At 41.3% G+C, this 27,293-nt stretch overlaps 2 protein-coding genes across 4 annotated transcripts in view; both read left to right on the top strand.

Annotated features, from left to right (window-relative positions):
- The first annotated feature begins 263 nt into the window (after positions 1 to 263).
- hdgfl2 (HDGF like 2) lies at positions 264 to 11,910 on the top strand. Its single transcript, XM_010871759.3, has 16 exons — positions 264 to 541; positions 1,183 to 1,259; positions 5,523 to 5,661; positions 6,699 to 6,908; positions 7,010 to 7,129; positions 7,220 to 7,303; positions 7,970 to 8,156; positions 8,245 to 8,341; positions 8,446 to 8,725; positions 8,822 to 8,958; positions 9,063 to 9,130; positions 9,279 to 9,349; positions 10,193 to 10,294; positions 10,415 to 10,571; positions 10,749 to 10,869; positions 11,003 to 11,910. The coding sequence occupies exons 1-16, from the start codon at positions 470 to 472 to the stop codon at positions 11,097 to 11,099; spliced, it is 2,019 nt and encodes a 672-aa protein (XP_010870061.1). The 5' UTR covers positions 264 to 469; the 3' UTR covers positions 11,100 to 11,910.
- A 326-nt stretch (positions 11,911 to 12,236) lies between these two features.
- Positions 12,237 to 27,293, top strand: part of ap3d1 (adaptor related protein complex 3 subunit delta 1) — a 30,841-nt gene continuing 15,784 nt past the window's right edge. For 2 of the 3 annotated variants that reach the window (XM_010871758.5, XM_010871756.5), the window contains exons 1-13: positions 12,238 to 12,585; positions 15,637 to 15,732; positions 16,395 to 16,475; positions 16,580 to 16,660; positions 16,796 to 16,903; positions 16,985 to 17,114; positions 22,296 to 22,435; positions 22,766 to 22,839; positions 22,965 to 23,014; positions 23,725 to 23,774; positions 24,172 to 24,220; positions 25,378 to 25,523; positions 27,110 to 27,258. In XM_010871758.5, coding sequence (XP_010870060.2) covers positions 12,490 to 12,585; positions 15,637 to 15,732; positions 16,395 to 16,475; positions 16,580 to 16,660; positions 16,796 to 16,903; positions 16,985 to 17,114; positions 22,296 to 22,435; positions 22,766 to 22,839; positions 22,965 to 23,014; positions 23,725 to 23,774; positions 24,172 to 24,220; positions 25,378 to 25,523; positions 27,110 to 27,258 — 1,250 coding nt within the window. In that variant the 5' untranslated portion in view covers positions 12,238 to 12,489. Of the gene's footprint in view, positions 12,586 to 15,636; positions 15,733 to 16,394; positions 16,476 to 16,579; positions 16,661 to 16,795; positions 16,904 to 16,984; positions 17,115 to 22,295; positions 22,436 to 22,765; positions 22,840 to 22,964; positions 23,015 to 23,724; positions 23,775 to 24,171; positions 24,221 to 25,377; positions 25,524 to 27,109; positions 27,259 to 27,293 lie in introns of all 3 variants that reach the window. The other variant, XM_010871757.5, reaches the window with a different exon arrangement.

Genomic DNA, 27,293 nt, shown 5'->3' with positions numbered 1-27,293 from the left:
CAGATGACAAATCTACCATTGTTGAATGGATACAAATATTAGTTTTTAACAAAATGTATCCTAGAACTGTAGCAATTCATTTTTTATGACATTGGGCCAATGAAAACTTACCTACAGTCTGTGTGTGCGTGTTGATGCTTTGCACTTATGAGTCAATTTTGGAAAACGATATTGAACTTATAGTTTACACATTGTAGATGTCTATTGGTTTGAAGAATGGATTGACAAGACATTACACAAATTACGCTGGGCAATAGGAGGGATTTCCGCTCTGATGATCACAGTTAGCGGAAGCTGCACTTGTGAAGCTCTGTAGCCTCCTCATCTTGCACTATTGAGAATTTAGCTGCTAACTAGCTAACTTTAACGTTTTACAGGTTTCGTGTCGGCCTGAAAACGGGCACGAAGCGACACACAAAGACCTTCAGAGTTAGCTAAGAAAGAAAAGTCTGCACATAGGAGCAGGGCAATGCCGCACAATTTCCAACCCGGAGATCTGGTCTTCGCCAAAATGAAGGGGTACCCCCACTGGCCAGCCAGGGTAAGCTAACAGCAGGCTGAGAGAAGGGGGTGGGTGGACGGGACTCTGTCTGGAGGTTTGCTGTTCATCCTTGGCAGTGGCTGACATAGGTATTATAGCCAACTAGTCTTGCCTCGTGCTTATGTTAAACTGCTTGTATTTTATGAACTGTAGTTAATATTATGTTTGCAAGATCTGGGCCAGACCTTTTGATGTATTCTGAAATCAGGCTACTTTATGTGTTCACGTAACTTAGCTTTTTCGTCCAATCAGGCAGTGTTAGCAAACAGCTAACTGTACTACACATTAACGAAACGTTGATGGAAGAAACAGCTGTAATTATTTGCCACTGCAGATCTAGAGGCTCTTTAAAATAAGGTAATAGTAACTAGGATAGGCTAGTTAACTAACCATGCTAATTGTTGGTATAAACACACATTTTTTATTTTATGAAACCACTATTCAGAATCCTCTACAGATGGTACTACAAGGTGTGTGTGAAGGTGTTCAGACAAGGCCATAATGTTGTCAACTTATTTTTAATCTGACCTTTCCTAGTTGCCCAAAATGACTTGTGGAGCAGACTACAAAAAGCAGGCTCTCTCCTGTACCCACTGTGGATGTCTTTCTGAATATTTCTTGTTGTATTCTTATTCTCTTAGATTGAGGATGTGGCTGACGGGGCAGTGAAACCCCCACCCAATAAAATACCCATCTTCTTCTTTGGCACCCATGAAACGTAAGTACTGTAGATTTATTATTTGAGTGGACTTGAAATGGTGATACTGCATCCATTTACAGTTTATTTTAGTGGATCAGTTGTATATTTTATATTGCTATGCAGATGGTAAAAGTTATGTTGATTTAAATTTTACTGCTAGTTCTACATTGTTGTTGACCCCAGCTACCCAATGTGTTGTATGTTGTTGATGTTTTTACTTGAGTAGCATCACATTTCTGTGGAGATGCATCTTCCCTAAGCACTGTTTTCTTGAACATCTTCCACATTTCGAAATCCATTGATTCGTTTTTTTGTTGCTGGTTTTTCTCTAAAAGGATCTACAAATGATTTTGAATGAACATTTCAGTTGTTTGGCTTGATCTGGCAGCGCTTGTTTTGCGAAATGGCAAATTATTTATCTTAAACAGCCACTAGGTGGAGAAATAACCCTGTAGTGCATTTCTAGTAAGACTTAGTCACACCGGTTAGCCGCTAGTGTTTTATATTAATGTGATAGTGTATGTACACTCACCTAAAGGATTATTAGGAACACCTGTTTCAATTTCTCATTAATGCAATTATCTAATCAACCAATCACATGGCAGTTGCTTCAATGCATTAAGGGGTGTGGTCCTGGTCAAGACAATCTCCTGAACTCCAAACTGAATGTCAGAATGGGAAAGAAAGATGATTTAAGCAATTTTGAGCATGGCATGGTTGTTGGTGCCAGACGGGCCAGTCTGAGTATTTCACAATCTGCTCAGTTACTGGGCTTTTCATGCACAACCATTTCTAGGGTTTACAAAGAATGGTGTGAAAAGGGAAAAACATCCAGTATGCGGCAGTCCTGTGGGCGAAAATGCCTTGTTATTGCTAGAGGTCAGAGGAGAATGGGCCGACTGATTCAAGCTGATAGAAAAGCAACTTTGACTGAAATAACCACTCGTTACAACCGAGGTATGCAGCAAAGCATTTGTGAAGCCACAACACGCACAACCTTGAGGTGGATGGGCTACAACAGCAGAAGATCCCACCGGGTACCACTCATCTCCACTACAAATAGGAAAAAGAGGCTACAATTTGCACGAGCTCACCAAAATTGGACAGTTGAAGACTGGAAGAATGTTGCCTGGTCTGATGAGTCTCGATTTCTGTTGAGACATTCAGATGGTAGAGTCAGAATTTGGCGTAAACAGAATGAGAACATGGATCCATCATGCCTTGTTACTGTTGTGCAGGCTGGTGGTGGTGGTGTAATGGTGTTGGGGATGTTTTCTTGGCACACTTTAGGCCCCTTAGTGCCAATTGGGCATCGTTTAAATGCCACGGCCTACCTGAGCATTGTTTCTGACCATGTCCATCCCTTTATGACCACCATGTACCCATCCTCTAATGGCTACTTCGAGCAGGATAATGCACCATGTCACAAAGCTCAAATCATTTCAAATTGGATTCTTGAACATGACAATGAATTCACTGTACTGAAATGGCCCCCACAGTCACCAGATCTCAACCCAATAGAGCATCTTTGGGATGTGGTGGAACGGGAGCTTCGTGCCCTGGATGTGCATCCCACAAATCTCCATCAACTGCAAGATGCTATCCTATCAATATGGGCCAACATTTCTAAAGAATGCTTTCAGCACCTTGTTGAAACAATGCCACGTAGAATTAAGGCAGTTCTGAAGGCGAAAGGGGGTCAAACACAGTATTAGTATGGTGTTCCTAATAATCCTTTAGGTGAGTGTATATAGCCTACATTAGGGTTTCCATAAGGCACTACTTGAGCCTCTATTTCAGATGTTTGTTTTAACCCTAAACTGTCTGTCTTGATTCAGTAAGTGAACTAATCATCAAGGCCATGAGTATTTGAATGCTCCTTGCAGCATTTCTTGTGAACTGAAGTTGTATATAAATAATTAACTAAGTAGCTCAGATTAACGATTCAGATTATTGGAAAAGGTATGAACATCGGTATGTTCATACTTTTGAACCCCTAGTTGACTGAGTGCTGTAAAAACACCCCTGTTAAAATGCCAGGTTCTTGTGATGTAAAAGAATGAGACATAGATTAATCATGTCAGAACTTTTTCCACCTTTAATGTGACATATAACGTGAACAATTCAATTGAAAAACTAACTGAAATCTTTGAGGGGGGAAAAAAATTAAAAACTCACAATAACCTGGTTGCATAAGTGTGCACAGCCTTAAACTAATACTTTGTTGAAGCACCTTTTGATTTTATTACAGCGCAGTCTTTTTGGGTAGGAGTCTATTAGCAGGGCACATCTTGACGTGGCAAGATTAGCCCACTCTTCTTTGGAAAAGCGCTCCAAATCTGTCAGATTGTGAGGACATCTCCTGTGTACAGCCCTCTTCAGATCACCTCACAGATGTTCAATTGGATTCAGGTCTGGGCTCTTGCTGGGCCATTCCAAAACGTTAATCGTCTTCTGGTGAAGCCATGCTTTTGTGGGTTTTATTGTGTGCTTTGGGTCATTGTCGTGCTTCAGCTTTCTAATGGCCGCCTGAAGGTTTTGTGCCAAAATTGCCTGGTATTTGGAACTGTTCATTATTCCCTCCACCCTGACTAAGGCCCCGGTTCCAGCTGAAGAAAAACAGCCCCAAAGCATGATGCTGCCACCACGTGTTTCACTGTGGGTATGGTGTTCTTTGGGTGATGTTGAGTGTTGTTTTTGTGCCAAACATACCTTTTGGAATTATGGCCAAAAAGTTAAACTTTGGTTTCATCAGACCATAACACATTTTCCCACAAGCTTTTGGGGGACTTGATGTTTGTTTTTGCAAACTTCAGCTGGGCTTGGGGGTTTTTCTTTGTAAGAAAAGGCTTCGGTCTTGCCACCCTACCCCATAGCCCATTCATATGAAGAATACGGGAGAGTGTTATCACATTTAGCAGACAGCTAGTACTTGCCAGAAATTCCTGCAATTCCTTTAATGTTGCTGTAGGCTTCTTGGAAGTCTCCCGGACCAGTTTTCTTCTCATATTTTCATCAATTTTGGAGGGACGTCCAGTTCTTGGTAATATCTCTGTTGTGACATATTTTCTCCACTTGATGATGACTGTCTTCACTGTGTTCCATGGTATATCCAATGCTTTGGAAATTCTTTTGTACCCTTCTCCTGATTGCTATGAGCTCCTTCTTATGCTTTGGAAGCTTCTTGCGGACCATGGCTTTTTCTCTGAGATGCAACTAAGAAAATGTCAGAGAAATCCTACTAGAACTGCTGAACTTTATTTGTGATTAATCAGAGTCACTTTAAATGATGGCAGGTGTGTAATGACTTCTATTTAACATGTGTTTGAATGTGATTGATTAATTCTGAACACAGCCACATCCCCAGTTATGAGGGTGTGCACTTATGCAACCAGGTTATTTTAAGTTTTTTTATTTATAATTTTTCCCACTCGAAGATTTCAGTTTATTTTTCAATTGAATTGTTCACATTATAGGTCACATTAAAAGTTAAAAAGTTTCTGACATGATTTATCTTTGTCTCATTCTTTTACATCACAAAAATCTTGCATTTTAACAGGGGTGTGTAGACTTTTTATATCCACTGTATATGAATGACGTTAAAGGTCTGAAGGCCTGGTGAGGCCGATCACATTTGACTGATTCCCATCAGACCAACTATTTCAATACCCAGCTACTTGATGTTTGAAGTTGTGTGTGCACTTATACTGTACTAAAAAAAAATTACGAGAAACGTGTATTTATACCTCCAAGCCTCAGTTCCAGGGACTCTGTGTTTACACTTTCTCACAAAACAACCATTTTAATTATGCAGATGTTTATAGATTCTGCTCTTCACAAGTCCTCACTGTCAATCTTAGATATAACAGCGCACTTACCTAGAATAATATTAGAGTCTCTATGCTATTATTTACTGAGTGGTATGACTCTTGAATTCTGATGGTCTGAAAGCTGTTATATGAGACTGTATAACATGGGTATGACATCACATCAGTTTTTACTTTACTGCTTCGGTAACCAGTTTATAACAGCAATATGGAATCTCAGGTTTGTTGTTTTTTGTGAATATACTATGGCCAGGTGCTGTGTCCAGCTTTTGTTGTGGTATATTGGCCATATACCTCACCCCATTGTGTCTAATTGTTGGAATAAACTGTCAGTCAGTTTGTAAGCTGGTAATTTATCTGTTACATTTTAGCAAAGTACTGTATGTAAAATTTAAACACCCTCACAATACAGTGTATAGCAATGTTGTATTAAGTCATATGTTTTCTTCCTTAGAGCATTTCTAGCACCGAAGGACCTTTTTGCCTACGAGAAGTACAGCGAGCGGTATGGAAAACCTAATAAACGGAAGGGCTTCAATGAGGGGTTGTGGGAAATCCAGAACAATCCTCATGCCTCCTATAGTGCTCCTGCAGTGAGTACAATATATCATAAAATATGCAACTTAAAAGTTTTCCAACTACAACAGTTACCCATGGTTTCTCTGTTTTGCTGCGCGCCCTGTGTTAATTTAGATAATTTTCCAAAACGTTGCTCTCAGTCCTCTGTTTAGGATATGATCAAGTGCCCACGTGCCATATAGGTAGCTTTTCACAGGTGGTATTATCTGATTGGTCTACCACTTTTGGTTCAAAATTAATGAATACTGATGCTCAGGGGTTAAATTGGGATTTTGGAAGTATGGGAGTCCTACTTTTGGGGTCTGGGGAGGTGGGGAAGGATGTAGGTGTCAAACCTTTTCCATGGAAGGTCCATGGAAAGAATCTGCAGACCATCTTGTTCTAGGATATGCAAATATTGCACTGGGAAATGTATCCTACATGAATGGATTTTTTAAAATTGTCATGTAATGCTTTTGACACAGTAATTGAATCAATTCTAATAACCAAAAATACTTAAATCTGGCATTTACACCCAATTCTGATCTTGTGTTCCATTACTGACAAAATGGCTGATCTGATTGGAACCAATAACCTAGGACCTCGACCAAAGATAAGAAAATACGCTATCAATATAAAGAAACGTTTCCAGTGTCACTGACTTGCTCAATGAAGATATTGAATAGAGGTTATGTATAACACATGAGCTTGTGCCAAAAGGTCTCTCTGAAGGATTGTATTTGAATAATTCATCCTAGCATCCAGACTGGGCAGCACTGTGACCCCGACAAATCTGTTAAAGTCTCCTGACACTCGATAGAGATCATTAGTACAACTACCTTTGGGCCTTGTTTGGGACCAGCCGTCTCTGCCCAGCTGTGCAACATTTTAGGGTTCTTCTCAAAACATAAATGCGATTTTGCCTAGTTCCTGTTGTAAAGTAAATCTGCCAATTTTCTTGCATTTACTTTAAACTTGTCGGGCAAACAGAAGTAACCAAACTCATGGTACTATGTGATGTTCAGCCCAATTTAACTACGACTGATACTTTATTTCTTCATTCACTCCCCAGCCAGCCAGCTCGTCTGACAGTGAAACTAATGAAGGTGCAGCTGGAAGTGATGCAGAGGATGATGATGAGGAAGCAGTGGTTCCCACTAAAGCAGATTCAGGGAGTGACTCTGATTCTGGAAGTGAGGATCAAGGAAGAGGTGGAGGAGGAGGTGGTGGCGGTGGCGGAGGAGGTGGTGGTGGTGTAAAAAGAAAGGCCCCTGCAGCCAAGGTGATTTCACAATTATTTCAGTTTTTGGATGTTAATACACATTGATCAAAACTGCTTTTGCTTAGACGTGCCTCTGTTATAATGTGAAATCTCTGATTCAGCGGCCCCCTGTGAAGAAGTCTCGGGGTTCGTCCAGTGACCGGGATGGAGAGGAGAGTGGCTCACCCTCTGAGCCAGAACCATCCCCATCTGACTCTGACTCTGGAAAGAACAGTGACCAGGCCAGTTGAAACATACATACATTATACAGTGGCATGAGATCTTGCCATTAATTTAATGGTGTTTTGCTGTCCCCTTGTTTGCCCCTGTAGGACTTTACCCCAGAGAAGAAGGCAGCGGCAGGCCGGGGGGGTGGCATTGGGAAGAAAGCGGGAGGTGGCAGAGGGAAGAAGAAGGTGAGGAAAGGCCCTCCAGTGCAAGAGCGACACACTACCGTTCCAAAGTTTGGGGTCACTTAGAAATGCCCTTCTTTTAGAAAGAAAAGCACATTTCCGGTCCATTAAAATAACAAAGTCAGAAATGGTGTCAACCTTGTTAAAGTTGTACATGATTTGTAGCTGGACACAGCTGATTATTAAGGGAATATCTACACAGGCATACAGAGCCCCATTATCAGCAGCCATCCGTCCTGTGTTCCAGTAGCACGTTGTGTTTGCTAATCCAAGTTACAGGCTCAAAATGGTCAGAAACTTTCTTCTGGAACTCTTCCATTTTTGTTTTGAGACATGAAGGTCATTCAATGTGAGAGATTGCAAAGAAACTGTACACGTTGTGTACTCCTCCCTTCACAGAACTGCGCAAACTGGCTCGAAACCAAACGGGAGGCCTGTTGCCCAACTGAGCAAGAGGACAAATACATTAGTGTCATTTCCAACATTATCTACACTCTGTTTCTGATCAATTTTATTTTAATGGACAGAAAATTTGCTTTTCCTTCGAAAACAAGGACATTTCTAAGTGACCCCAAACCTTTCAACGGCAGTGTACAAATGTTACTTTCTAGTTTCTTAGTGACTGCTTTCCCTATGTAACTGTGGTTCTTTCTGTGTGGGCTGCTGCAGAAGGCATCGTCAGACTCCGACTCTGACTCTGGGTCTCAGTCGGACAAAAAGAAAGGGGGCAGCGACTCAGAGGATGAGAAACCACGGCCTGCTCTGTCCGGATCAGAGTCCCAGTCTGGCTCCAAATCTGACTCTGACTCCGAACCACCGCCTCCACCAAGGAAGGCACCGCAAGCACGCAGGAAAGGTGAGCGTTATGTTCTGTATCACACACAGCGTATGACAACACTATCCGTCGGTGCATAACCCTGTACTCTTCCATTTGTCCTACTCAGAGAAGGCTCCTCCAAAGCCTCGGGGTGGACGGAAACCCAAAGCCGCACCGGCCAGATCTCTGGCCAGAGCACCTATGTCTTCTGATGACAGCGACAGGTCAGCAAGGCTGTAGTCTGTTCCACGATGGTTGTTTTCCACATGAATGTATTATAAAACGACATGTATCAATAACTAAATATATTATTATTGTTCTTCTGTAGTGACAGTGAGCCTGACCTGGTCAGCAATTGGAAAAAGAGAGACGAGGAGCGTCGGAAAGAGCTGGAGGAACGGCGGAAGAAGGAGCAGGCAGAGGAGATCCTCAAGTTTCGGGAGCGAGAGAAGGAAGAAGATGAGCAAAGAAAAAAGGACAAGGAGAAGGGAAAGAGCAGTGGTGACAGCAGCTCAGATGAGGGTGTAGATGATCATCCGCTAAAGAAGTCCAAGAAGCCCCCACCCCCCCCGATCCCCGCACCCTCCGACTCTGACTCTGGACCTGAGGTACCTCTGATGGAAGACTATAAACAAGGGGAAATGTGTTTTTGTTTTGGTGAATCATCTGACATTTTCAGACATTTCTATTTGTCTCCTTTTTAGATGAAAAAATCTGTCAAGCGTTCAGACAACCAGAAGAAAGGCAGAACAAAGAAAGAGAGGGATCACGGGAAAAACAAAAAGGAGAAAGAAGTAAAGGAGAAGAGAGTACAGCGGTCAGAGGAGAGGCCCAGAGGGAGGTAAGTGCACCTGGTTGAGCCAGACAAAAATAAAACTCAGATCTCATTAGATGTCGTTTTAATGAAATTTAAATGCACGCAGATCACTGAGCTCTCTCCATCAGGTCTAAGCCCGAAAAGCCCAAACGCAAACCAGAGAGACCTCCAGAGAGGAAAGTAGAGAAGAAAAAAGGTCTGTGCTGAATTTTACCTCCAGTTAACCTACTGTGTTGGTCCATTTGCATAGTTTGTGTGAAAAACGGTTGGCCACGTACAGTTGAGGGCCAGATGAAATCAAGTCTTTGTGTTCTCTGTCCTTGTCTTTTTGTCTATGCACACAGAGCCAACCCCAGACGAAAAGCTGCAGAAGCTCCACACTGACATCAAGTTTGCATTGAAAGTGGACAACCCTGTAAGTAACCATAATGGGCTCCATTCATTAAAAACAGAAAGGTTATCACATAGTTGGGATTTTACAAGCATGACATGCGGCATGAGGTACCCAAATTGTTAAATTAAGAGACAATCCAGAAGGTATAGAACATCAAGGTGTAACTTACCGTCACAAAATGAGTGGCTACTAGAACACTTTGCTGAAGAGCGCGCGTGTTTGTGTGTGCGCGCGTCCGAGCGCTTGCGCTGGAAATCTGTAATGCAGTAAAGCCGTAGGGGTGGTTTTATGCCTCGGTTCCTGATCTATAGACTGCATTGATTACCCAATATAATTTCAAAGACTGTTCAAACAGTAAACCACACAACATTGTAGCTTTATTAGAATCCACCCCAAAATAAGTTTGCCTAATAGTGAGTGATTACAGGCCATTGTGAAGTGGTAAAACCTGTGGTCGTGGCTTTTTCCCTCCACCATTACATTACATTCTTAGCTGATGGGAGCAATACATGCACGCAGCAAATCAAGCTGGGATAATGTAGGTTTTCTCCTAGATAGAACGGTAGGCATATGAAGATTTACCTGGGTATATTTTTCCATAATCAGATTGTTTCACATGAAGTGCCATGCTAAGAAGGATAGCTAGCTTGCTGTGGAATGCAAGGGAAACGAGCAAAACCCATTAGCTATCGCCCCCTTGTGAATGGGAGTGGGACAGTCAAGGATATCACATTCACCAGAAGTGTCTGCTGTTCTAAGGAAACAACTCCACCATCCATGTACACATGTAGATCTATGCTGGTTAACTCTGGATTAGCCTTAAAGGGCACACTGTAAAATTCTATCAATTTATGTCTTCTATAGGACATAGAGCGCTGTCTACAGGCCCTGGCGGAACTTGAGGCTGTGCCGGTCACCAGCCACATCCTGCATAAGAACTCAGATGTAATTGCCACACTTAAAAAGGTGCATTTCAGTCTGAACCCCTCATTGAATTTTAACTTTTATTAGATATTAGAGACTGTGTAAATATCATGTCAGGCCTCTGGGAACCCTCACTCTACTTTTATGCTTGTCTTACTGTAGATACGTCGATATAAGGCAAGCAGTGCCGTTATGGAAAAGGCCAGCCAGGTCTACAATAAATTAAAGGGGCAGTTTGTGGTAAAGTCTGAAATGCCCACTAAACCCAAAGCTGAGGGAAAGGAGGAGGAAGAAGATGGGAAGGAGATCCCAAACCCAGGTCATTTTCACAGCCCATACATTTATACGAACCCAAATTATCTTTTTCCTCTTAAGGATATCACAATTTTATTAATGATTTTAATTCAAATTGTTTTACATTTCCATTTATGTAGCTAACAATGAAATGGGAGGTCTATTGTTGCCAAATGATTGACTATGCATGACCTGTTATTAGATGTAACGCCTGTGAATGGGGAATCAGAAGTCCAGAAAATGGATGGCACTGAGTCAGAGGTTACCCCAAAGTCACCGGTTCAGGAAGAGAAAAATGAGCATATGGTTTCAAGCCCCAAAAGGTGAATTGTCTCTGCTTATGCTTTCTTGAAATGTGTGAAAGGTGTCTACTGTGATATCACGCTGCTAGTAATTTGCATGCCGCTGTCCGAGCATCGCGGCTCTGATTCTAAATTCTTGTCTCCTCCCTTGTAGGCCCAGTCTTGACAGTCCCACTGAGCAGCAGACACACACTGATGAAACGCACCACGCTCTCTCTGCAGAGGCTGAACCACAAGCAATAGAGAGCTGAAGAACTCTGAAGAGATGGAATACAATTGTTTACCACGGCTAAAAGGAAAGCTCACTAGTCTCGTCTGGGATACATGGCACTGTGCTGACCCCTTTTGTTGTTCGCGATTGTATTTTTCCTTTTATACAACACATTGGCCCGTCCCCAAATCCTCCCCCTCGAGCAACCTTGCTTTATTTTTCTCCTACATAAACTCTAACTTTTGGTCTTTCATATTGTATGTATATTGACAGATTCCATTTTTAGTATTTTTAACAAGAAAAGAGGAGCCTTGTCATGAATGTTCTGCTTTGAAATAATTGTACGTTGTCACATGATTCGAGGCATCTTTTGGCTTTGAGAAAGATATTGGAGCCTATAGAAAACCTAGAAAAAGCTCATGTGTGGACAAGTATGAGTGTGGTCCTTTTTGCCAGTCTTGACTGTTATGATTTTTTTTTTTATCTGCTTATTTCCAATAATCCAGTCTCACCATGAACATAAGCCATTGAATGGAACCACATGTTTTCCAACTAATGAGTATGTTTTCTGATACTGCATCTACTTTTGACCCATTGAATGCTGTGAAAGGATCCCCCTTGTTATCTGTATTTTTTTGTCATCTGCTTTCAATAACTTGCCCATTGAACGGGATAAAATACATTGTACAGACTGAACAATAATGATCTTCATCACAAGTTGTTTATATCCCATGTAGCTGAAGCCAGTGGACATTTGCTTGTCATACGGAAGTGTTTTTAGTGCAAATGTAAATTGGTAAAATAATTTGAATCATTTAGTTGAGAGTTGAATAAAAAATAACAGCATGGTAGTCCTAATCTGAAAACGTTTGTTATGAAAGCCACCATTACATCATATTTCAAGGTAGTCCCATATTGTAGTATGAATCCGGTAGGAGTAGGTTGTGACTGGTGTAGTAACTACATGAATTACTTATGACCCCTATAAACGATTTAGGAATGAATAATTGCAATCATGAAATTCATGCAAGTTGTCTAGCGGATACGTTGCCTTTTTAAATTATGATTTTAAAGCTGTCAGTCATATGCTAATTTGCTGTGCCAAAAAAATCTAATGTGGGACATTTTTAAAAGAAGAAATTTGATTTAATTCATTTCCATAAGGAGAATTACACCTAATGCAGCCGGTCAGCTGACTAGACGCCATTTTGTCAGCCATTTCCTAGATAGATCCACTGGCAGTGTCTGCACAGCACAGGACGCCCCATCTGGTCTCGCCTTCGCTGGCCGGGATTAGTAAACAGTTACGAATCAGGCAAAGACGGTACCCGGGTGGATGAGAGACTGTCTAGCGGGCCGGTTAGCACCCAAAGGACCCCTACTACGCGCTTTTCCCCGAGGGTAGAAAGGACAGAAGTGTGCGAACAGTCATGGCTTTGAAGATAGTTAAAGGCAGCATCGATCGGATGTTCGATAAAAACCTTCAAGATTTAGTACGTGGCATTAGGAACCACAAGGAAGATGAGGTAAGACGATTAAGCTGTGTTTTTGGAAATGCCAAATTTCAACATTCAGGAGGTCAACGTTCGTGTAAAACATCATTGTCTAATAGTCTAACTAACCACCTAGCTAAAAACTAGCTAAGCTACTGTCGCTAGCTTGTCAGCTCACCTAATATTTGATTGCCTTGCTCTGCCGATGCGTTATAATATGTAACTGTCTACTCTATGCTAATGCTATGTTGGTGTTATCCAGATGACGTAAATAAACTCCAACTGAAATATGTATTTAACAAGTTAACCAAGACTGAATGTAATACCAGTGCTAACTGTTCAATGAGTCATTTGTAGTAATCGTTCTCTGCTGATGTGGTCAGCAGGCACCATTGCCCCCTTCGAAATAATAGCGGACTATTATTACAAGACTCGAACTACGCTACTTACTAGCTGCCGCTGGTAGTTGGCTTCGATTCGTGATAACGATTATTTATCATGACTAACATCACTGTGAAACCATAGGCATGTACAAATTCAAACTAGCTAGGCAGCCACATATCTAGTTAATTTGCTAGCTGGCGAAGGAAAGCAGTACAGCAACTGGCTATAACCAAGCTTATCCATTTAGGTCTTAGGATGAGCGGAATTACATCAGATTTGCACTACATTTTTGACAGTATTACAATAACCAGTTTGGTGTACAGTATTCTCTTACTGCCAAAATGCTATTTAGAATATTTTATTTCGTAGGCCACTCTGCAGTGTCAGTGACAACGTTGCATAGGTATAGCAAGGGATGCTTAATGCATTCCACACCCATTCTGACAGCCTAGACCGAAAAAAAGCCCTTTCCTTATTGTTTTTAGTTAGTTCTCTTCCTCAACCTTTCATTTATTTTGTTTGTATAATTGACAGTTGGTTAGTGATACTCATGAAGAGTCGCCAGATTATAGGTTTATTCATGTTCAAGTAGCGTGTCAGTCATGCTTTGGTTATAGGGTTGTAGACTGTACAAACTAGTTATGTATACTACTGAGTTAATAAGAACAGCAAAATCTGCTAAAATGTACCTTTTGTAAACTACTGATTCCAAGTGTACTTATTTTCTTCCTCGTAGCACTGAATTTTCTATCTAAAGATGAATTAATGTACTAACTGTAAGTCGCTCTGCACAAGGCCATTTTCTCAGAGTCTGAAATGTAAATAGCTATTTTTACAGGCAGTGTGTTGTGGTCATGTGTATCACTATTGTTTTGACGTTGATGTCAGTGACGCCGTGTTCCGCTAATTAGATAATCACAGAATCTGCATCATTTTAGAGGGTGGTGACACTGAATTAGTCTGTAGTCCAATGGGGGGCACTGTTTCATTTATTTTTTTTTTTAAACTAAGCAAGTCAATATGAGCAGATTCATAATATTACTCCACTGTTAGAATGCTGTGCATTAGAAAGTTGCTCCAGAAGTAATTCCTCCCTTTGAAACCAGTTTAGGTTCAGGAATTTTTGTAATTTAGCGGAAGCTATCATTCTGTTAAACTGGATATATGACCACCATTCAACAAACACATACTAGTCAATAGTTAGTACATTTAAGCAGTCTTATTACCGAACTCTCTTTAGCAGCTGAGCTAGCAGGACCAGGCCTACTAAGAAATGTTTAACTGGGAAATGGGTTTTAGGTAATGGTGTGAAATCTTTGTTTGGTTGTTTTGCCTTTACAGTTTAAGAAATCTATTATTATTATTTTTTTTTTACTTTAACTGTTTTCAGTAGGCTTTTGTTGGCCACTAAGGGAATATGTTTTGTCATGCGGTTGTCTGTTGCTTAGCCAAACCTACAAAACCATAATATCTTGACTGTATTTAACCACTGTACTATACCATGATCTTTTGATTCAAGTCGTAATATGGTTGCCTTTGTGTAACCCAACCCTGTTTGCCTAGATACAGTGTTGGTTACCCTGCCAACAGCGGACAGCTCACTCAAATATTAAGTGTCTGTGTATCAGAGTTGTTCAGCTGTTAAAATGTATATGTTCTTGTTTTATTTTGATATTTTCCTTATATCCTATTTTGCAATCCACTAAATGGATAGAACTTAAATTAATTATAGCTACATGATATGCGCAGTACAATACAGTGCAAAAGTCTTAAATCATCTGAAAAAAATTGTCATTTATCTGAGCAGTATAGTGGGAAAACATATTTTGAAAGGCAGGAGATATATATATATATTCTTTTGGTGATATTAAACATCCAAATTGCTTCTAATTCGTTGTCTTTTTTGTATTTACACTTGTGATCCCTGGCATCCAGGTTTCCCATGCACTCTATTTGGTTTACACGTGTGTGTAAGGATTTAACAGTGCTACATCTGTTCCGCTTGTAATGTCCTCATTCACAAGGCAAGGAAACCTAGAAATGTTGAGTTGACATGAAATCCCAGATTGTAGAAGACAATATGTAGGTTAACACTTTCAGAGCTAGTGGGTTTGGCATCTCCTCATCACTGACCCGTACGTTAAAGTGTATGAGAAGGGTCTGCGCCTATGTGGAGGCTGTCTCTCCGTCTTCGCCTGGAGAATCTGCTCATGTTGGCACAATTTGGGCTTTGGGTCTAGAACAACAATTCCAAATATTTCTGTAGGATCTGAATTGACCATTGAGTCAGAATGTGAAAGAAAAACACTTTAGTGGTCTGGTGATCCACAGCGTGGTCCTGGGCCTCCCTCTCTGCTCAGCGGCTTGATTGGAACTCTGTGCCGCATGTACCTCCCCACTACCCCTGTCACTGTCCCATGACTGCAGTCACATGACCTGTGTGTGTGTGTGTGTGTGTGTGTGTTTGAAGGTCCTGTTTTACTCTTATGTCTGAAAGTCTCTAACCACGCTTGGATAAATTGTTGGTGTCGGTGTAGCAAGTAAAAGTCAGGTTTTTATAAATGACAGTGTCTCTTAGCTTGCCCTGTATGTTACCTGATTCACTGAGACCCACCAGTGGAGAATAATAATCCTTGCGTGTTATTTTGTAGGTTCTGTTCTCTATCTGAAATCCCATCTGTTTTCTGTGTCTCCCCTCAGGCTAAATACATCTCCACTTGCATTGATGAGATCAAGCAGGAGCTCAAGCAGGACAACATTGCTGTCAAAGCCAATGCCGTCTGCAAGCTCACCTACGTAAGACCACAGACCAGCACCCCTCTCTGAAACTGCCCCCTCTGAAACGGCCCTCACAGTCATGCACAACCAAAAACAGAGAAGTCTACTATGTCAGCGCTTCCCAACCCATGTCTCACAGGCAGGGATGGATGGAAATGGATAACATGCAACCTAACAGGAATTATGTAATCCAGTTAGAAAAATCTGTCATCATTCCAGATTACAAGAAATGGTGTAATTGGGATTACAGTTACATTCAATATAGATTATACTTGGAATTGATTCATTTATCATCTAAGGGAACACTTTATAATACATCTGTATTAATGTAATCTGTTATCCTGCTGGTCACCCACTAAGGGGCAACTGGTTGAATAAACGGATATATTCCAAAATCTTTCACATATCGCCACCCAATTTTACATGAATATACTGTCGTTTACGTGTGTTGAAGAGTTACAACATGTAATTATCTGCACCTATGAGTGGTGGACCTCAACAGCTTCTGACATTAACTGTGCGGTCCCTGGAATGGGTTTGGCGTAGTATTATTCATACTTTTTCACTAGATGGCTGTTATTTTAAAACTGACTGTACTGAAAGTTCTTTGATATGGTGTTTGGACTGTGAGCTCTCTGTTCAATGCCCTGACTCCCCCCCTCTTCCCTTGTGTGTTACAGTTGCAGATGCTGGGGTATGATGTCAGCTGGGCTGCGTTCAACATAGTTGAGGTCATGAGCTCCTCCAAATTCACATACAAGGTGAACTGGAATATGCTCAGTAATGTTGATTTGTGAGGCAGTTCTAGTCACAGTAGAAGTTGCATTCGGTGAAAGGTTAACATGGTGCTTTCTGTCTCTGACAGAGAATTGGTTACCTGGCTGCATCCCAATGCTTTCATGAGAGCACTGATGTCATCATGCTGACAACCAATCAGATCCGAAAGGTCAGTGAGGCTTTTTTCCCTTTTCAATTTTGGCCTGTCTGATTTAAACACCAGTTCTCATACCTGCTTTTTCCTTTGCTGGCTTTGTCTTTTCTCCTCTCATTCTCTCTCTCTCCCACATTTTTTACTTCTCAGGATCTGAGCAGTCCTAACCAGTACGACACCGGTGTGGCTCTCACTGGCCTGTCCTGCTTTGTGACCCCTGACCTGGCTCGGGACCTGGCCAATGACATCATGACTCTGGTAAATCACATTCTCAAAATCTTTCAGCACTCTTCCCTGTGTAGGTCAAAGAAACATGACCCCTTTCGTTCTTTGCTATAGATGTCCCACACAAAGCCGTACATCAGGAAGAAGGCTGTCCTGATCATGTACAAGGTGTTCCTAAAGTACCCAGAGTCTCTGCGCCCTGCTTTCCCCAGGCTGAAGGAGAAACTGGAAGACCCTGACCCTGGTGAGAGACCAACTAATAGCTACATGCCAACTTGTTTGGGCTGGCTAAACATATTATATAAATAGCAAGGAGAACTGTTTGAAATGTTTTAGTCCCGTTTCTGCGTTTCAATACTATGAATTTTTTCAGTTTCTGTAAAATGGCAATGTCACTGAGTCTCTGTATTTATTTTAGTCAGTCCTCCAGAATCTGTCTCACATTTGTATAATGCCTTATGAAAACAAATAATGAACCAATATTGGGTACTCCATAACTTCTTTCCTAATGGTACTGGAGGAAATGGTTGGGATCAGGCTTGAAGCTGTAACATGCAGGTGTTTGTTGGGTACAATAAGCATGCCTGCCTTTTCTGGTAGAAAATTTGATCTTTTTGATCAGTTGGTGTCTCCAACTGCTGAAAATACTTGCTTGGTTGGTGTGGATGAATCCTTGATTAGTTTTAGACCATGGACTGTATGTTATGTTACAGGTTGAACAATCCGTCACTAACAGAAGCGTGATGGCTAAAATAAACAGAAATGAGTTGTGCGTGAAGTTCCAAATGTATATTAGAAGACATGATTTTTCTTTTCAAAACAAAGGAGTAATTCCCAGGGTTAATGAAACAAGTACAGAAAGAGAACCAAATATTCTGGTCCTAAACTGTGTAAAATGGATAAACCGAACAAAATCTTAATTAACTACTTCTGTGCTAGTCCTATACATACAGGGAAGCTAAAGCAGGAAATGCTAGCCTTAGCAAACTGGGTAGCACTACTCAAAACTGTTCTCCGGGTTTGTTGGTTGTTCCTTTTTAGGGTGTCTTAAATAGGGCAGAGACTGTTAACGAACAACAGGTGAAATTAGTTCTCTGCCCTACTTACCCCTTTGGCTGGGTTTTCCCAGGGTCCACAGGTTTTTTGTTTGATTTGCCCACTTAAATTCTGTTGTCTTTCCACTAGTTGAAATTTAAAGTGTATTGTTTGTCTTCATAAAATTAAGTTGTTTGATGCTAAAAGCCACTCTGACAAATAAACCTTGAAACTGAAGCTTAAATAATACAAAACAAATGAGTCAAGATGAGCATTTGGCAAGACGATTAAAAACAAAATAAAAATTCCAGACCTGACTCACTGCAGCTGCTGGCCTTCCCAGATTCATCCCCTATAATGTTACTTCCTGTGATTCTCCTGATGTTGCCAAATGCTCATTTTTACCAATATTTCTAACCTTCAAACCAACAGAGTGCATCAATTAAATGGGGCTCCCTGGAGTGTAGCCTAATTTTAATTTGATATCCACCTTAGGAAAATGACAAACGGCCGGATTAGTCGTAGTGGCCTGTCTGATCTTTGAACAGCACTGTAAAGATATTCAAAACGTAGCTAAACATTGAAAAGTAAATGTCGCCTTGACCAGGCAACTTAAAACCATGGCAAAATGAATGTCTAGCATATCTGACTCATTTCACTTCTCCCCATTCTTCCTCCTGCATTAGTGTCTGTGTGCTAAACCACACGTGCAGTGTTCTCTTGTAGCAGGCCAGCGTGTGTACACACTAGGATCTGGTATTCGTCAGCAACTTCTCCTTATCCATGCACACTGGCTACTGTGTGTTTCCCTTCCTTTAGTTTTTTTTCCAGCAAAATAGCTTGTAGTTACCATGCCTCAGTCATGAAAAATGAAAAGCTGACAAGGAATGTTTGGCATCAGGCTATGCCACCTTTCAATAACAATTCAGGAGATATGTCCTAGAATTATTATAATTTCATTATCGTGGCACCATTGTTCTTACTTGATATCATTATAAAAGAGAGAAGTGTGTGTTAAAGCCACCCAGAATGATTACTAACTGCTCAGCACAAAGATTACCTGTCCAGTTATCATGGCCTCCATTCTGTATGGTCTTGGTAGAATAATAATATTTAATGCATTTTATTTTCTAAGCACTCTAGATCACCATACAAGACACAAATAACAATAAAAACTAAAAGAACATTACTAAAGCAGATGAATCGTGATGATGAACATTGCTATAAGCAGATAAAGTGATCATGTTGGATATGCCACTGTGTAAAGATGAATTTTCAGACGAGTTTTGAAAGTGGAAAGCGAGTTGATGTTACGGATGTCTGGTGGAAGAGAATTCCAGAGTGGCAGAGTGGCTGAAAGCTCTAAACCCCACAGTGATAAAACGGCAGGAGGTACAGTGAGGTGAATAGAAGACCTAATAGTACGGGTGGGTATGTTGATATGAAGGAGGTCAGTGAGATACAGAGGAGCGAGGTTGTGAATGGTCTTGTAGGTGAGGAGCAGAATCGTAAAATCAATGCAGTGTTTTACTGGGATCCAATGTAACTGCTGAAGAACAGGAGTGATGTGATTGATTAATTTTTGGTTGAGAGGAAGACTGAAGAAAATGGCTGTACTAGTAGGTGTGAGAGATGGACGGATGCGATTGATGTTACATTTAAGGAAGTATGCAGACTGACATTATTAATGTGACCTTGAAATGAAAGTGTGCTGTCGAGGATGACACCCAGACTCTTAAACTGAGGGGAGGGAGAGACTGAGGAGTTATCAATTGAAAGCGAGAAACTTCACGTTTTGTCAAGAGTGGATTTGGAGCCAATGAGGAGAACCTCAGTTTTGTCATTAATTTTGAGGAAGTTGCAGGAAAACCAGGATTTGATTTCAGTTAGGCAATCAAAGAGGGAGGAGGGTTGGAGGGTTGGGTTAGGTTTCGTTGACAGGTATAGCTGGATGTCATCCGCATAGCGGTGGAAATGGATATTTAATTTACAAAAAATATAACCAAAAGGAAGTAGATGGATGATAAACCGAAGGGGCCCCAGGATAGACCCCTGGGAAACACCAGTAATGACAGGAGATGGATGTGATTTAAAAATTCTGAGTTGGATGAACGGAGTGCGGCCAGAAAGATAGGATTTAAACCTGTCCAAAGGTGTGTCAGTTATACTAATAGAGACTAGTTTGTCAAGGAGGATGTTATGAGAGATGGTGTCAAAGGCTGACCTCAGATCATTGAGGATGAGAATGGTTAATAGTCCTGAGCCAGCTGCCATGAAAAGATCATAAGGGATTTTTACCAGTGCTGTTTCAGTGCTATGGCTGGGGCAGAAGCCAATTTTTTTTGAGGATTTTAGATCGAAAAGGCAGGTTAGAAATAGGACGAAGGTTATTGAAATTGTTGGGGTCTGCACCAGGTTTATTAAGTATAGGAGTTATTGCAGCAGATTTTAGAAGTGAAGGAACAGTGCCAGAGGTGAGTGAAGAATGTATAATGGTAGTTATTAGGGAGGAGAGAGAGTAAGCAGACCTTTACCAGGGTGGTAGGTAGAGGGTCTAGCTGACAGTTGGCTTTGACTTTTGAATAAGGTCAGATATTTCTGCAACAGAAGGAACCGTGAAACTCGAAAATGCTTGAGAAAGAGGGGCTGAGAGACCTGAGAGAGACGGACTGTGAGAAGTAGTAGTTGTCCGTTGCTGGTGGATCTTATGAACTTTGGCATTAAGAAATGACATTAGTGAGTTGCAATCGGCATTTGAGTACAAATGAGGTGCAAGAGAGTCCGGTGGTCGTAAAATGTTGTTGACCATGAAGAACAGGGCTCTGGTGTTTCCTTCACCTGAACTAAATGAGCCTGCATAATAAGTGGATTTGGCTGTAGAAAGAGCGGTCTTGTAGTTTAGAATGTGGTCCTTATACATTTTTGTGCACAATGAGTCCAGTTTTCTTGTAAAGACGTTTCCAAGCGACAACCTTTTACTTTGATCTGGCATAGTTCAGATGTAAACCATGGGGCAGAATGGGCAAAGAAAACCGTCCGCATTTTTAAAGGAGCCAGAGAATTAAAAATATTATGTAGTCCATTTGAATGAGAAACCAGTTCATCAGGGGTGGATCAACTGTTTATACTGGGGAGGCAGTCGATATCATGAGAGAGGACGTTTAGGTTAATGTCCTTAATGTAACGGAATGAGATGACACGTGCTAGTTTTATTTTGGACAGTGTTAAGTTAATATTAAAAGATAGTAACGTGATCAGAGATGGGAAGATCATTTGCAGTACAACCAGTTGGAGTAACACCAGAGCAGCATATCAAGTCCAAAACATGAACTTTGGAGTGAGTGGGAAAGTTGATATGTTGCTCCAATCCAAAACTGTCCAGGCAAGATGTAGAAGCATTATTGATATTATCCATATGTATATTGAAATCCCCCAACAACATTATGTTAGGGGAAATTGAGCAGATATGGGTAAGAAAATCATTACTGGGCTTGGGTGGACGATAGACAGTGGCCACGATAGTAGGAGTAGGCCCATTCAACTGGATGATGGATTCAAATGAAGCGTGAACAGGCGCAGAGACAGGAGAAACGTTCCACTTTTCGCTATATAATATGGTAAGACCTCCCCCTCTGCCTGATCTACGGGGTTGACAGATGTGAACAAACCCAGGAGGAGTAGAAACATTCAGCTGTGATAAGTCGTTAGGTTGTTGCCATGTTTCTGTCAAACTTACGATCACGAACCTGGAGGGGAGGACCCTTGTTCGTAAGAGAGCGGATGTTGAATAATCCCAAACTGACTTTGTTGTGGTCATATTGGATGGTGGTGTTTTGCCCAGGCAAAATGCCTATTTTAAGTTGTATAATTCTCGCCTATATTAACTTTATATATTGAACAATGTCCTTTAACTTTTGTGACTTAAGGATTTAAGCAGTTCAGCTAGCTACCATTGTCATATCATTGTGTTTACTTATAACGCTGGCTGGTAGTACTATTTCCAGAGTGAATCGACCCAACTGGTATGTGTCTTCGGCTTGTGCTCTGGGATAGCCTTACAAATCCACACCACATATCAGGAAGGGACTGTACAACAAATGAACTAGACTTGACGTGAATTATTTTCCTTTATCTGCTGCCAATTGAAACCACATTTTTCAAATTTAATTGGTTTCAACAAGATTCAGTCAGCACCGACAAGGTCAAATTTATTACCCGTCTTTATATATTACAAGAAAACAACAAATTATGCAATAACTAAGGAGTTCTCTTAACTGATGGAAGCTATTTTAACTTACTTTGGTGTGTTTTTGTCCTTTTGTGTCTTTTGAGTCCTTCAGAATGGATGTTATTGATCTCAACACTCTTTCTTGTTGTCTTTGTCCTGTAGGGGTTCAGTCAGCTGCTGTTAATGTCATTTGCGAGTTGGCCCGGAGAAACCCTAAGAACTACCTGTCTCTCGCCCCGCTGTTCTTCAAACTCATGACCTCCTCAACCAACAACTGGGTCCTCATCAAGATCATCAAGCTGGTGGGTGACCAGGGACAGAGCTGTGTGGCCCCAGTTTACAAAGTTTTCTAACATCTCCCAATCAATCAAATGTATTCATAAAACCCTTTTTACATCAGCAGTTGTCACAGCGCTTTTACAAAACAAACAACACTAGTGTTGACTTTCGTGGTCTCTATAGACTGTTCATGGGCTTATTGCACAATTAAGTGTGTGTGTGTGTGTGTGTGTGTGTGTGTGTGTGTGTGTGTGTGTGTGTGTGTGTGTGTGTGTGTGTGTGTGTGTGTGTGTGTGTGTGTGTGTGTGTGTGTGTGTGTGTGTGTGTGTGTGTGTGTGTGTGTGTCGTTTCAGTTTGGTGCTCTCACTCCCTTGGAGCCCCGCTTGGGGAAGAAGCTGATTGAGCCCTTAACCAACCTCATTCACAGGTAAAACACCCACAGGCATTCAACTTAATAGGTTTTCTGGAATCCCTGTCAGAAATTTCTTACAAACAAAAAATTCTCATCTTCTGTCTTGATTGGAGTTCTTACCCTGTCTTCCTTTCTCACAGTACCTCGGCTATGTCACTTCTATATGAATGTGTCAACACTGTGATAGCAGGTCAGCATTCATCTTCTTGGTGTTAATTATGTAGCTTCACGTCCTTATCTGTTTGTCTGTGTGCCAGATATAGCAATCTGTCTTTGTGAAGCTGATGTATAAACTGAAGATCTGGGCAGTGGGAACAAGTCCAGTTATTTCTGGCTGAAAAACACTGTATACACACACTATTTGAAGCCATTTTGATTAGGGATGTACCTGTAACAACATTATTACGAGATACCGATATATTCATAAAACGCAATCAGCAGATGCCAATTTCTTTGACATTTTCTGGACCTTGGCGTAAAAGCAAGATTTATATTTTTTATTATGGTTCTACCAGTAATGAGATGCTCTTTATCTTTTTGTAATTATACATGCATAAAAATTTACTAAATATGGTATTAGACTATCAACCAAACTGATGGGTTTCTGTAAATAATAACAATAAATATCAGATGATTGGTTACAACTACAAATGGCAAACACACAGTTGATGTGATATTATGTGCCATTTTAAAGCACTTGTTAAATGTTACGTCAATTGCTGTCGATTACATTGGTGGATCCCTATGGTACTTAAACCTTTATTATAGAGCCGCTCATAAAAAAACAAACGTTCCTGGGCAGGGAGATTGCAGCTATAACTGTGTAACAACTATCTGTTAAGTACTGTAAGTGGAGTGATTTGCACTGCAGGATCTGATAGTGTTTATGCTCTGTTGCAGTGTTGATTTCCCTGTCGTCTGGGATGCCCAATCACAGTGCTAGTATTCAGGTAAGCCTGCGTTCTATCCAGCATGTCCACTTTCTCTGTCTTAGAGAATGACGTTAACCCTTTCCACTCCAGTTTGATGATAACCATGCATGTTTCAGTGTTCTTTGTTTTTATCATACATCTGTCCCAACATCATTCTCAGTAGAGAGAACTCCAACAGATTGGACAGGCTAGTGAAATTGTGATTAAAGTCAATTGGCCTCGGAGCTCCTACAATGTATAGCATTTCAACAAATATTTACTAGTGGTTAGCATGGTTAGTGGTTTGTCCCACTTTCTGTAAATTACTGTGGTTAAATGCAAACTGTTAAACTGGTTTGGAAAGGTTTATATTGATTGTAATGGTGTTTTCCCCTCTCTTCTTCCCATTTTTCTTCTGTCTCTCTCTTTGCCTCAGCTCTGTGTCCAGAAACTACGAATCCTGATTGAAGACTCGGACCAGAACTGTGAGCCCTCTGTCAATGCCTGCAGTGTGTCATTCTCTCATTGTCTGCGTGTTTCTGAATAGCCACCCATTTTAGCTTAAAACAACCTAGATCCCCTAACTCTGGATAACTCGACATTTTGACCTCTGCCCCAGATTGGGTCTGCTTGACATTTCACTGAAAGTAGTTGCAATTGTGACTATTAAAAGGTAGGGTTTTGTTTCATCATCTATTCATATTGCCTAACATCAGACTGCTTATATCATTTTAAATTATCAATAATTAATCGTTATTTATTGCATCAATCATTGTGTTGATGCAATTGATGATTCGAGTTATCTGGGCCACTTAGTAAGTTGTGGTATGTCTAGATTAGATGAATGTTGTAGCAGTGTTTTTATTTGGTTATTGATTTTTTTTTTCCTTTGGTTAGTCCTCAGTTTTTCTACTGCATGTATTGCTCTTTTGATCAAACATCAGTGTTTAAAGGCCCTCTCCTCTCTGATGACGCCAGATCTATATCTGCAGTAAAAGCACTTTAGCTCGAGGTCACATTCACACATTGATCCGTTAACCCAATCTGGAATAATGGTCTGTAAGAGGAGGCGTTCATCGTGTATTTGCCCTAATTCAGCAGTTGTTGTTTTGTTGCTGTTATGGGTTTGGTGCACTAAAGATGCCTAAGACTGAAGTTGAACCCACCACCCACCAAGGTCCATGGGCCTGTCGTCTGGTGTGAATGTCTGTGTTCTGTCCATCGTTCTGTTTGTCTTTTCCTTTGTGTTTACATTTTGTGTCTTCTAAAGAAAGAAATCATAGATGTTAATTCAGGTATGTGGTAGTCCGTTGTCAATTCTGTACTGTAGAGTTTTATAATTCTCTAAAACAGGCATTCAGAATGGTAAAATCTCCCTTACTGTAATTAGTGAGGTTTCAGTGTGTGCAAGACAGTCGTGGAGACACAAGTCGCTTAAGACACAAGTCGTTTAAAGATATTTAGGATGTCTAATAAACGTCTTACGGCCTAAGGCAGGCTGTGTTAAGTAGTGCAGAGTCATGCTATAAAGCTTGTCGTAGAGTCAGCGTAGTGCAGGACCCCTGGTCTAGTTTTAGGGATGTAAGGTAGAAGGCCATGTGTATAGGGCCCAGGCCACTGAGTGTGTTGTCTCTGTTCATAGTGAAGTACCTGGGCCTCCTGGCCATGTCTAAGATCCTAAAGACTCATCCCAAGTCTGTCCAGTCCCACAAGGACCTCATCCTGCAGTGTCTGGACGACAAGGACGAGTCCATCCGCCTCAGGGCTCTAGACCTGCTGTACGGAATGGTGCGTATCACTGTCAGAACACATGGTAATGTCTAAACCTTATCATTGGGAAAAGCTGCCTGATTTCATTGATGTACAGTGTGATTTGTAATTACTAGGAATTATTTTAGTTTTTTTAGGTGTTGGAGCTAACGTCCCCCTATTATCGGCCGTTTCTAGCGGTTGGAGAACTAAATCCTCTCAAACTCAACATTTTAAATGCACTGGAAAGCAACGGTACATTGTGCTATTAAATATACCCTTTCAGCTAGCACAAAAGTAGCAAAGTGTGAAATTCGACCTACACGACAGACCAGACGTGGTGTAATATGAAAGGAATCAGATGTATTAATTGTTTCTTCATCCGAAGGCATGAAAGGTAGCTAAAACTTTCTGTTAACTTTCTAGTAAACTTTTTAACTTGAGGGAAGACTGTGGTTTGTCATTTGTAACACAAATAAAAAGGAAGACATTATTGAACAAAGTAGTAAGGTGGCCGATTTTTAATAAGGGGTTGTATTTTTATTTTTTTACTACGTCTCTAACCAACTAGCTAAAAATATTATAATTTCCACTGACATTTCAGAAATGTTAATTAATGACATGTTGCATGTCACTAATAATCACTAAACATTGACAACAAAATAACCATCAGAAAGAAATGCCAAGCACCAGACTGACGATAAACAACGGCTATAAAGTCACTGCCTCAGTTACCTGCATCCAACCAGGCTTGATATACTGCTTGCAGATTGGTCCAATGGTCCTGAGGATGGCAGCCATTGGCCAGAATCATCTGTGTTTCTGGGCTTACTATTTGACTTGCCTTGCCTTGTCAGGCTCTAGCAACACCTTGTGGCAGCTTGGACACTTTATAGTTCGATAAAGTGGGGGGACTGCCCAAGCAGCATACCACATCTGTCAAAGGGTGTTGTGGCTTGGCCATGTATGGCTGCCTCTTATACTGGCTCATTTGTCTACACTGATAATTTAACTGCTGGCAGCAGCAGCATAATTCATTATTTAGTGCATAGAAACATGTTGTCTACATCCAGGCACTGCTTCCAAACTCAGACTGTGTTTCATTATACAACAAGACAATGAGAGCAGGCAAAAGTCTGAACTGGCCAAGTGAAATCCTGTTGCACATGCTTTTAATTTACTAAAGGCTTGACTAAATGCAAAAAGATCTCAAAACAAAAACAACTGAAGATGGGCCCCAGTGCTGGCCCGTATGTTGGGGTGAATGGGCCCCAGTGCTGGCCCGTATGTTGGGGTGAATGGGCCCCAGTGCTGGCCCGTATGTTGGGGTGAATGGGCCCCAGTGCTGGCCCGTATGTTGGGGTGAATGGGCCCCAGTGCTGGCCCGTATGTTGGGGTGAATGGGCCCCAGTGCTGGCCCGATTGTGGGGGGGAATGGGCCCCAGTGCTGGCCCGTATGTTGGGGTGAGTGGGCCCCTGTGCTGGCCCGTATGTTGGGGTGAGTGGGCCCTAGTGCAGGCCTGTATGTCAGGGTGAATGGGCTGATTTTATTGACATCTATGTCTCTGTTCACAGTGCAGTTTTTTCAGATTTCTTTGGGATTTCCTTTGTGTGCGTCCTCCCAGGTATCTAAGAAGAACCTGATGGAGATTGTGAAGAAGCTGATGCTGCACGTGGACAAGGCAGAGGGAACCACATACCGAGATGAGCTTCTCACCAAGATCATTGACATTTGCAGCCAGAGCAACTACCAGTACATCACCAACTTTGAGTGGTCAGTACAGTACTGTCAGGGCCTATGTATACAGG

Source organism: Esox lucius, chromosome 8 (assembly GCF_011004845.1).
Source record: "Esox lucius isolate fEsoLuc1 chromosome 8, fEsoLuc1.pri, whole genome shotgun sequence".
In the NCBI taxonomy this organism is placed as follows: Eukaryota; Metazoa; Chordata; class Actinopteri; order Esociformes; family Esocidae; genus Esox; species Esox lucius.
This window is presented reverse-complemented; position numbering and strand designations above follow the sequence as displayed.